General features: G+C 34.8%; 1 protein-coding gene across 1 annotated transcript in view; it reads right to left on the reverse strand.

The window, feature by feature from the left end:
- The window catches only part of ARAP2 (ArfGAP with RhoGAP domain, ankyrin repeat and PH domain 2), a 188,765-nt gene that overhangs the window by 109,332 nt on the left and 67,307 nt on the right, over nucleotides 1–12,126 (reverse strand). The window contains 2 exon segments of the mRNA XM_032633599.1: nucleotides 816–931; nucleotides 11,660–11,838. Coding sequence (XP_032489490.1) covers nucleotides 816–931; nucleotides 11,660–11,838 — 295 coding nt within the window.

Raw genomic sequence — 12,126 nt, forward strand, 5'->3', positions numbered from 1 at the left:
ATTCCTAATTTACCTCCCCACCATCCCCTTTGGTAACCATAAGTCTGTTTTCTATGTCTGTGAGTCTGTTTCTGTTTTGTAAATAAGTTAATTTGTTTCATTTTTCTAAGATTCCACATATAAGCAATATCATATGATATTTGTCTTTGTCTGTCTTCACTTAGTATTATAATCTCTAGGTTCATCTGTGTTGCTGCAAATGGCAAGATTTCATTATTTTTATGGATGAGTAATATTCCATTGTATATATATACCACATCTTCTTTACCCATTCATCTGTCCATGGACATTTAGGTTGCTTCCATGTCTTGGCTATTGTAAACAGTGCTGCAGTGAACACTGGGGCGCATGTATCTTTTCAAATTAGAGTTTTCTCCAGATATATGCCCAGGAGTAAGATTGTAGGATCATGTGGTAACTCTACTTTTAGTTTTTTAAGGAACCTCCATGCTCTTTTCCATAGTGGCTGCACCAATTTACATTCCCACAACACTGCAGGAGGGTTCCCTTTTCTCCACACCCTCTCTAGCATTTATTATTTGTAGACTTTTTAATGACGACCATTCTGACTGGTGTGAGGTGATACCTCACTGTAGTTTTGATTTGTGTACCTCTAATAATCAGTGATATTGAGCATCTTTTCATGTGCCTATTGGCATATTTTTATATACTGGCTAATAAATTGTACAATATGAAAAAGAACATAATTTTATTAAGTGTCCTATAAGAAGTAAAATCACCACTGGCAATGTAAAAGGGGATCACTCAAGCTTTCCTGTAGTAGTACAAACAAAAAATGTTTAAATATAACTTACCTAAAACTCCTATAGGGAGTGATTATTTCAAAAGACTGTTTCACAGTTCGGTCCACTTGCTTTACATTTGCTACATTCATAGGAATTATGGTAATACCAAGTCCACTCTTAAAATCCTAGTTTGGAGAAAAACAACACATTATAAAGAAACAAAAATATGGATTTTGAAAGTACATTTATATTCTCTAAAATTTAATAAATCTCATCAAATTTTACTACAACATATAAAGATGGAATGATTTCATTAAAAATGGATCGAGAGTGGTTTTATTTTAGGTAGTCACTTTCAATACATGGTAACACGATAGCATTTGAAGCTTGACAGTCTATTAATAAAGCAAGGGTCTTTTCACATGAAACACAAGTTGACTAGGACATATCTCTTGAACTACATATGCCTTCCTGTTAACAGTTAGGCACTTTTTCACCTTTAGCCATTTAGTAAAGGGAACTAACAGTGAACTAACCCTTACCATATGCCCAGCTGTTTTCCAGTTGGGGGAGCCAGATGACACTGTGAGGTTGGTATAATTACTATTTAGATGAAAAGAAGGGAAAACCGAGGCTCAAAAAGGTAAATAAGTGAGGCGGAAAGTGCGGCTGGCTGTACATGGTAGAAAGGGACTGAAACCCAAGCTGTCTGACTGCTCACTCTTTGTTCTGCTGTATGTCGTTACCTCTGCTCTGTCACATTACTTTCCTCATTTGCTCTCAACCAACAGCATTACTTATATTACAATTTTATCTCATTTCCAATATTTCATTACTTTCTTCTTCCTTCAATTAGATTCTTTAAAAGCTCCTCTAATGCTATTTTCGTATGAAAACTGCCATTGGTTCAGCACCTACAGCCACTATATTCAGCTTGATCTACCAAAATTAGAAACTGTTCAAAAGGCTACAAAGTCTGCCTTCTAAAAGCATTAAAGTTTGCAATATATTATCTAGCCATAAGGGTTCTGGAATTTGATTTATCAAACCATCTCACACCTTAAAAATATAATTAATCTGTACCTCGAAAAATGAATTATCTATGTGAACAGGTTCAGGTTAAATGTGCTCTGAATTCCTAAATTAAATTATGACTAGGAAAAAGTAGCCATACTAAAGACGACTGCAAAAAATATTGGTCCACTTTCAGGAAGGACACTTCTAGCAGAGACCATGAAAGAAACAATTCACAGGTCTTCTCTTTGTCTCTCCTGTTGTACAAGCTAAAAGCAAAAGTACTATTTTCCAATCTCCCTTGCAGCTAGGAGTGAACATATGTCATACTTATGGTCAATAAAATATAAATAATTCCTGGTCTGGGGGGCAAGAGAAGGGGGGTGAAGAGACACATCTTCAAAGAAAAGACTTTCGTTCCTTGCCTTTCCATCTTCTCGGGAAACAACATCTAGAAGCACAAAGCCATTTTAAAATGTAATAAGCATCCTTGAGATAAAAAGCCTGAGGACAAATTCTTGTACTGTAAGGATGCCAGAGTGAGGAAAAAAAAAATAGGAAGAATCTTGTTCTTTGATGGCATTAGCAAGAGATTTGTTAAAACAAAACCCTGTCTATTTAAACTATCCTTCAGGTTTTTGTCATCTAATACATTCCTGGTTGATAAAATAAGTGGAATAAAAGAACATTATAACAAATTTCCCCCATTCGTAGAGGGTTTCCATTCACAAACTGCAGAAAAGTTTCACTTCATATTTTTAAAAATGTACAAGTTTTTAGTTAGAATGAAGAAATGACCCATTTGTAAACTGAGTATGATTTTTTCTGATGAAAGAACAATGGTTAATTTTGTTGGGAGAAACAAGCCAGAAATTGAGTCAGGAATATAAAAGATGCAGAGACATGCTAGGTGTTGTGAAATACTTAGAAGGTGATATACTTCCACTTTGTATCATAAGCCCACCTAACAAAAAACAGTACTATATGGAGGAGGGGAATCAAACTTTTCCAATCTGCCCCATTTTAATAAGTTTTAGCATATTGGTATAGAGTTAAACTTATAATTATCAAATTAAAGAAAACAGATTCTCAGTTATCTATACCAATGCTCCTGCTGGATAATGTAACTATTGGAGAAACTCCCAGGGCATGTGATTAGAAATTCAAACTCTCTTTTATAAATCAGAAAATAAAGTAGGGGTAACCAGGTAAGATATTTTAGAAACAGCTTTCTGATGGCTCAGCTTGATACGGGGGTATCTCTAGAATAAAACAGTCAGGCTGCATCTTCTTCAAACAATTCTCTGTGATGCAGCTTTTGACAAGACCTGGCTATCAGACTACTCCCGCTTATTATTCTCTGATGGGGGCCTGGCCTGCAGGTACTGCATGTTACTAAGGGCGGAGATACAGACTCAGACCATCAGACTAGCAGATGGTAAGACTGACAACCTTGGATGGAAACTGATGAGCCTTATCAAGGCTCCAGCCTGAAGAGATGGTACCTCATTTCAACAAGCAAGTCGTGAAGTATCTACATATAAAGCTGCAACTTCTGTTAAAAATAAAACAAGTGAGGGTTGGCTCAAGGCCCCAGATTTCTCCCAAGCAAGGCAAAGATGATTTTTTAGCCTGGAAAGAAACTGTAACCCATTTATCAGCTGCTTGCCATGGCCATATGGTTTTGAGTAATTAGAGTATCCCCTGAACTCACCAGCACAAATGGACTGTAAAATGTACAGCAGAGTAACAAAATAAATGTCAGTGCTCTTGAAAGCTATTAAATATGAAACAACTGCATTTCTTACTAAAAATATTTGTGGTGACATTAAGCTATCTTTTCACACAGTCTTTAGAACATGTTTAGAACATATCTCATTCCTGATGCTCATCAAAATTACCTGTGTTGATCTCTTCCTCCCACCCTGAGATTCTGATCCCATGAATCAGAGGGCTTGCCTAAGGATTTTCAGTTAAAAAAAAAGCAAAACAAAACTACCACCATATGATTCTCATACATAGCCAATACTGAGACACACTGAATTAGACAGCAGAACCAGTTGTAGAATCTAGACAGTATGAGTCTACAGCACTTAAATATCAGGATACAAACATTTCTCTCTGCCTTCTGCAGAGCAGAAAACAAGCATGCAGTCAGATTATACAAAAACCATTTGAAATTATTAAGACTAGTGGTTAAAAATAGGCTGGTCAGAACACAGTGACACATTGGATTGTCAAGAACCTATTTGTCCTCTATTCCAACCTTTCTGCTAATGTCCAAAGGCTTTAAAAGCATTGGTCTTCATTAAGCATATACACTCCATAACTGATTTAATACCTGTTAGTGTAGTGCTGTGAAGCTTACAAACAGCTATGAACTCTTATTTGATTTTCTTAACAATTCTGCGAAGAAGGCAGAGCAGATACATACTCCCAGTTAACTAATTGTTATTACTATTGTTATTTTATACCTCTTGAATTTGAAGGCAACCGAACATATTACCTATTAAAAAGTTAATTACAAGAAAATGCATGCTTAAAAATAACTAGCAGGCATATATAAATTTTGTAAAATGGGCCGGAATGTGAGTGTTAAACTTTCAAGAAATTTAAATTACCCATTAACTACAATCTGATTGTGAGTACTATTCTCATTTTGAAAAATAAGCACGAGTCGGGAACATGCCAAACTTCAACCTTTAAAACCCTATAAACTGCATTGAAAAAAAACAAGAGCGTAGAAATTCAATAGGTAGAAATATATTGTTACAGAAAGCGTAAAGCTAAAAACAGATTCTGGAGTAAACTATATTTTACAGTTAATTTGCTGTCATACAATGTAGGATCTCAAAGAGCATGAATGGCCACACTTGGCAGAGCAGGTCTGATGTTGCAAAGGCGATGATGATGATGTGGGCACCAAGAGTCGGAACTGGGGGAGAATCTTTGCTGATCCATTTACTGGCTGTATGACTACTGGCAAGGTCCTTAATTCATCTAGACCTCCATTTCCTCATTTATGGAAAGACAGTACTATCTACCTTATATAGCATTGCTATAAAAAGTGAATAAAGAAATACATGTTGGGGGTCTGATACATCCAGACAGTTCCCTGATTTGAGGGTTCTAAATACAGAATTTGTCTTCAATGAGAATATATCCATTTTATTTACAGTGATTGAAAGTATTCACACCAATGATTCCATATTCAACTTTCAGATTAGAATTAATGGCAAATATTTACCACGACACTGAAATGGGTTATTTGTACAAATGCGTAGCAACAGAACCTGGCTCAAACTACCTTTTAAAACTACAAAGTGACAGAGCAAAACAACTGTTTGATTCCTAAACAGCAAAATTAAAGAAGGGTTTGTTAACCCCAAATTTGCTGAAATTTCAAACCTATTTTTGGAAACACCAGATGCCAGATTTCCATGCCAGGAATTTAAGAACTCGGTGCTTAGACATTTGTGGAAAACAGATGTGGCATTGTATGACATTGGCACAAGATTTCCAGGGAAACACCAGATGCAGAGTTTGGCCAGATATAGAACCAGAGAAACAGCAGGCCACCACCTCCATCCTGCTGCTTCTTTCTGCACCACACAAGCCAGAGCCCTATGAGGTCTATTTAAATTCTGTTAGAGTTTCATTCCCATGCCAGACACGAGGGAACGTTATGTTGGGGGAATGAGTCTCTTGCTATACCCCGACTTGAGAATGTTTAATCAAGTGAATGTAGTTAAAACCTCAATGCCACAATTATCATTAAATGGATACACAAACCCACCAAGCAAGACATCTGGTTGTAATAAATTCCCTAATATTAACATGATATTCAAAAACTCATCAGGAAAAGATGGGAGACTGGCTTTCAGGACAACATAACAAATGGAAACCAAAGTCAGTTATGTTAAATTCACCTCATATCTATATTGAACAGCAGAAATTCCGTTCAAGTAGCAGTACCATATATATAACACTACATATATATACCTGAGTGTATGTTCATATTTCATTACCTATCTAAAATTTAAAAAATACTGGCTTATATACTACACCCACATCATTTCAAGATAAATAAATGTATAAAATAATTATTTTTCAGAATACAGAAAGTCTATTAGCTCTGAACTGGAAAAAAACACACAATTTATCTCTATAAACAAAATTTCTATGTAACAAAACTTAACTGAAAAGGCTTCCCTGGTGGTGCAGTGGTTAAGAATCTGCCTGCCAATGTAAGGGACACGGGTTCAAGCCCTGGCCTGGGAAGATCCCACATGCCGCGGAGCAAGCCCGTGCGCCACAACTACTGAGCCTGAGCTCTAGAGCCAGCAAGCCACAGCTACTGAGCCCACACGCCACAACTACTGAAGCCTGCGCACCTAGAACCCGTGCTCTGCAACAAGAGAAGCCACCGCAATGAGAAGCCCACACACAGGAACGAAGATCCAACACAGCCAAAAATAAATAAATAAAAATTAACTGAAAAGTGAAAAATAAGCAACAGCTTAGAAAAACAGTTGCAGAAAACATGACACGAAGATAAATATCTATATTATATGAAGAGCTTAAAGAAATTGTCAGGAGTGACAATATAATTCCAGTAAATAAATAGGAAAAAATGAAAAGAGAATTTATAAAGAAGAAAATAATATTAAAAGAAAAATTTTTTTCAAATATAAACTCTCTAATCATGAAGACAGCTGTAAATGACTATTAATTCAACCATTTCATTCTACAAATGTTTACTGAGTGTCAGCTACTTGCCTGGAACTCCTAAGGGCACAACAGTGAATAAAGTAAACTGTCACAGCCTTAATTTGGGAATATAAAAATAATAACACTTTTAAAGTTAAAATGAAACAGGTACCTATTCTCTGTTAGGTACCTATTCAGGTACCTAACAGCATTTTAAATATAAACAATTCTTTAGAAAAGGGTCATAGGAATTCTTGTCCAAAAAGCAAATCTAAAAGAAAGAAAAGGCTACCAACAGAAGGCTCTCAGAAATCTCATTTATTTATCACGATGTGTTACCCCCATCAGAAGGTAAGATCCTAAAGAGCAGGGACCTTGTGGGTTACCAGTGAGCCCCTAGTGCCTGAAGCAGCACCTAGGAATGAAGAGGTACCCAATAAACTTTTGTAAAACAGATGAATAAATAAACACAGTGAACTGTAATCAAACTCTATTACACAACTCATTTTATACAAAGTTGAAGTAACAATGTGGAAAAACTATCATAATTATAATATATTGCAGGCATATAAACATAAGCAGAAACAAGGAATAGAAGAAACGATGCAAAAATTAAACACATGGGGGGTGGGCTGAGAGACGGTGTAAGCATTTAAAGGGATAACATTTAATTTATATAATAGCACCACAGTGTTTTTCAACTGAGTAATTAGGTAAAGAATTTTCGTATCTATTTTTACTTTGCCATCTTCCTCTCTAACAAATGTTTCGACATATCTCTTCATAGTTCTTTTCTGCCTCTTATAGCCCATCTGGAAAAACAAAAAAACAAAAAACAAAAAACCCTAACATTACCTAAGGCATTTCTCCTACTCAGAAGCTACTTCAAGTTAGTTTCAACAATCTGCTAATAAATGAAAGGGAAACAAAGAGATTTAAAAAAAGTAAATCTTTGAACTGAGAAAGTGAAAAGTCCATGTTAATTGCATAGAGTTTAGACCTGGCAGTGTACTGTTGAGAACGTGCAGATTGGCATCTTCCTTTCTGTTATCATGCCACTTTTCTTAAAAAATAAAGCATTTCAAAAGTAAGACCATAATTATGATAGTCTATTCTAATAGCTATCTTAACTTAGAAAATATAAGTTCTTCATTCAGTAGAAGGGATAGATCCAGAAATAAATGAAAGAATTACTGCAAATATATCTGTACGGATGCTTGACATGGAATATTAAGGACACCTATTGGAAGTAAAGGAAAAGCACTAGAAAAGATAAACGATAATCCACAAAGTTAGAGTAAATTCCCAGACATACACACAGAGTTAAAGGAACTTATGGGAAATAACATTTTCAAATTGTTTTTCAAATACTTTCCTGTATGCTGATTTTGCAAATGGAGTTTTAATTTTTCCAATAGATCACACTCTGGTAACAAAAGTTTGTATGCAGAAAAAGGAATTAAGCAGTTATCATATAATTTATAAGCTGAAAAATTTTAATTTTATATAAAAATTGAGATTGTAGGAAAAAACCCCAAAACAGTAGCTTTAGTTTAGAACCATACACAAGTTATTAGTAGTAGTTCTTCAAAACTATTTAAAAACTTATTACCACTAAAAAATGATTTTCTTAAATTTCCACTTAAACATTTGCACATTTCAAAGTGTTTGATCAGAAAAAAGACACACTTCCAAGTGAAAGTTAACCTCCAAAAGAGGTATAGCAACCCCAAGATTAGGGATGATGAACTAAAAGCAGCACTCAGTGCTGTCACAGGAGATCTTTACACATTTTCCATCTCCAGAAATATCTCGTTTCTTTAGCTGGATGCTTATCATTTTTCAAGAAGAAAAACCCGTAAAGCAGTGATTTACTGTGTGTGGTTTTTGCATCAGCAGTCACTGAGTCAACTGGGATGCTTTATAGGAATACAGATTCAAACCCCTGTCCCCAGAAATAAGTCAATGGGTCTGGAATGAGCCCAGATATCTGGAATTTTAACATGCAACTTAAATAATGGCCTTAGAGATAGTAATCCAACTCTCTTCTTCACATGATGCCATTCAAACTGGAAGAGATTAGCTTAATTATCTGAGCCAATCAGTAGCAGAGCAAGAATGAAAACCCAGAACGGCTACAGCCCAGTCCAATCTTCTTTGCTCTAAATAAGCTTCCAATCTTCCATTTTAATAACTCTTCAACACATTCTGTAGCAGCTACCCTTCCACCTCTATCCACTGTTTGTTTACTTCCTCTGGAGAAAGTTCCAAAGTAAACTAGTAAAACTATGTATAAATAGAGGCAAGAAAAATGAAAATAGTTCATATGTGAGGGGGATGTAGGTCAGTTTTATTTTTTATTTTATTTATACTGTAAGTTATGGGGGTGATAAAAATCACTATTTTAATTTTTTTTAAACTAAACTAAACTAATTCTTTTTAAACTAAACTAAACTAAACTAATTTTTTTTAAACTAAACTTTGATTAGTTTTTTTTAAACTAAACTTTGATTCTTGGACTTAAATTAGATGTAATACAAATTAAGATACAGAGATTCAAATCTAACATCTCTTACATTTTTACGATTAGTTATTTTTTCTATCATTTAAAAAAAGCATAAGATTACTTCATGTGTTGTGTGTATAAAGCTTTTAGAAGGGACATCTAACTATTTTACTATCTTTTAGTGCTTTTCCTAAAACACTAGATTAAAGCCCTCTGCATTCAGAAGGACTCCTTATTTAGCCTGTCACCCAAGTTCTTTCCATAGTCTGCTCAACCACGTAAGAAAACCCACAAGCAACTTTCCTCTGGAGAGAAAGACATATACCAGGATGTAAAAATAGATGAAACTGGAATGGTATGTCAGGGCCTAAACATGAAGGGCCTTCCTTAATTTATCCATCTGGTCTTGAGCCAACTAATTAATTCTGTAAGACTTGACTCAAGACCAAGTGCCTTAAGACCTGGCTCTATATAATACGATGCAATTTTTTTTTAAGACCACATATACAAACAATGGTGTGCACTTTTTAAAGGCTCACATATGGGCATGTTAAAGCATTGAAAACAGACTTGAAATATACATTCATCAAAAATAGGTTTACTTCTCAAAAGATGAGGAGGGGTCCAGCATAAATGCTTTAATTTTTAAGGAGATAATATTGATTAGTTGTATATGGAAGTGTTTCTAATTCCCAGACTTCACTAGATGCCCTTTTTGCCCTTCTCTGTAACTTCTGCACAAGTCTAATAAAGTACTGAGCTCACCATCCACCATAAATGCTGATTTGTCTGACTTTTCCTCCTGGAAGGTAAGACTGTGTTCTCCTCAGTAAACACATCATTTTTAGAGTGTCTGACATGGTATACAATGTTTACTGAATGCACACTCTGAACCTCCTAGGCAACTAAGTTATTCAAGGAAAGAATTCTTAGTCTATTTCTAAAAGGTCACAAGCCAGAAATTTTCTTTTCAACATACACTTTAAAAAGACACTTTGATATAGTGGCTAAGAAGCTAGGCTTAGAGTTATAAAGTTCTTGTTTTAAATTAAACTCTGCATGATGAACTGTATTATCCTTAAACAAGTTACTTGTCATTCTCCTCATCTATAAAACATGGATAAGAATATCTTCCTCCTACATTTGTGGGGAAGATTAAAAGGGAATGTTTATAAATTAATTAGCACAGTACCTGGTATCCAACATATGGTGGTCATTATTATGCTCTTCAAGCTCAATTATTATTAAAGCAAGAATTTCTTATAATTTTTTGCTAACCAGAAAGTATTAATAAAACTTTAAAAACATATATTTTTAGAGGATAACATAAACCCAGACAATCTAGCTAATATAAATAATGAAACTAGTAATTGGAAGTCCACCAGGTCTGTGCAAGTAAAAAATAAATACCTCAATTAATTTGGCAGAGTAACTTCCATTCTGATACATGCAAATTTTGCATTTTTAACCTTATTCCAATTTTTTTTAAGTATTAAGCATCTTCACAGACTGAAAATGTTCAATTCATACACATTATTAAGCTGTACATCACCACCCTTCTTGAGGAATATGCTAACTCTCCACGTTATTAATATGCCAACAGTGCTCAATGATGCCTTCCACAGTTAATTGGCTAAGAAATCTTATCCTTAAAAATGTAATTAATAAATCCACACTGAAGTTCAGAGGATGCCTGGATAAAGATCTATAGTTAATGTTTTTGAAACTACTGTTTGTTTTGAGTTGCTATCTCTTATCTTCTGTTATGAAAAATGTCAGCATTTATATTTCACTTTATCATAACCCATGATAATTTATCACAAAATAAGTTCATGTTAGATTGGATATCCAAAACACACTGCTTAATTCCACAAATAATGACTAACTAATACATTCTAGGCTGAAAGATTAAAAATTCATTCCTAAAAAGGGGTAAGAAAATAATTTTCTTATACATATTAAAAACCAGGTATGTTAGAGAAAAAGAAGTCTACAGAATCAAATGAAATTAACAGAATTTGTTAAAACTAACATCAGTCTCCTCAAAACATTTAAATTCTCTACTGAGTCTTTTTGATGTTAACAAATTTAATATCCCAACAATCTATCTTATTTATATATGTGATATGTGTGTGTGTATGCATGTGTGTGAATGTGTGTATATCAATCACTTGTCTCTTGTCAATTATCTCCTCGGCAAGCAACGTATCTACTCCAAAAAAACCCCCAAATCCTGTAAACTGAAGAAAATATGTTACCTGTGCCTACTCTATAATTTTCTGTCACAAAACAAAAGAAATAACAACAGGTGCAGAACGAGGTCTATTCAACAATGGCTGTAATGGTTAATTGGTTCTTAATTATTCTCTCATGTAGTTTTGTAATGTTACTTCAGCTAAGAATACTTTTCAAAAATTAATTTTCATGATTCTATTTCCTCAGTTCCTTCAAAGGGTGATGTCCAGTCTCAAATTTGATGTAGACTACCTTCCTGATTCTGGTGGAACTGAGAAAATTCAACAGAGCAACTCTTTGTTATATTTAGTGGAGTACAGAAGGCAAAAGCAAAACTCTATCAGTAAAACATGAATAAGTCTAACAAACAAAGCACTGTTGTTAATGTAGCTTTGTCATGTTTGTAATGTAAGGAACCACAATTTGCAATCACTGTAACATAGCTCACCTGTTCATTTTTGCAAAGCCACACACTGTTTCCACTTAACACAGTAAAAATTTTAGCTTTATAGCCTCTCAGTTCAAGATATCCACATTTCTCAGGTGCAACAGCTCCTTGAGACTGCGAGGAAAGGGCCTGTAACTTCAGTGCATTTAACAGGATGCTGATCCAGTCATTTCTCTCCTCTGAAAATAGACAAGAGAAAATACATATGCTTAGTAAGTTATAAACACATACAAATGTGGAAAGAGATTGACTTTCTCTGGAACAGATCATTTACAGATTCTTTCCCAGAACCACAATCTAAATGCTACTGTCAGCAGGGCAAATGGCCCAATTTTGTCAGGGAAAAGAAATAACACTTATTAGTCATTCCTTGGTATCCACAGGAGATTGGTCCCAGGACCCACAGCGGGTACCAAACTCTGCAGATGCTGAAGTCCCTTACAGTCAGTCAGCCCTCTGCATTCTCA

The sequence above is a fragment of the Phocoena sinus genome, chromosome 5 (assembly GCF_008692025.1).
Source record: "Phocoena sinus isolate mPhoSin1 chromosome 5, mPhoSin1.pri, whole genome shotgun sequence".
Classification (NCBI taxonomy): Eukaryota; Metazoa; Chordata; class Mammalia; order Artiodactyla; family Phocoenidae; genus Phocoena; species Phocoena sinus.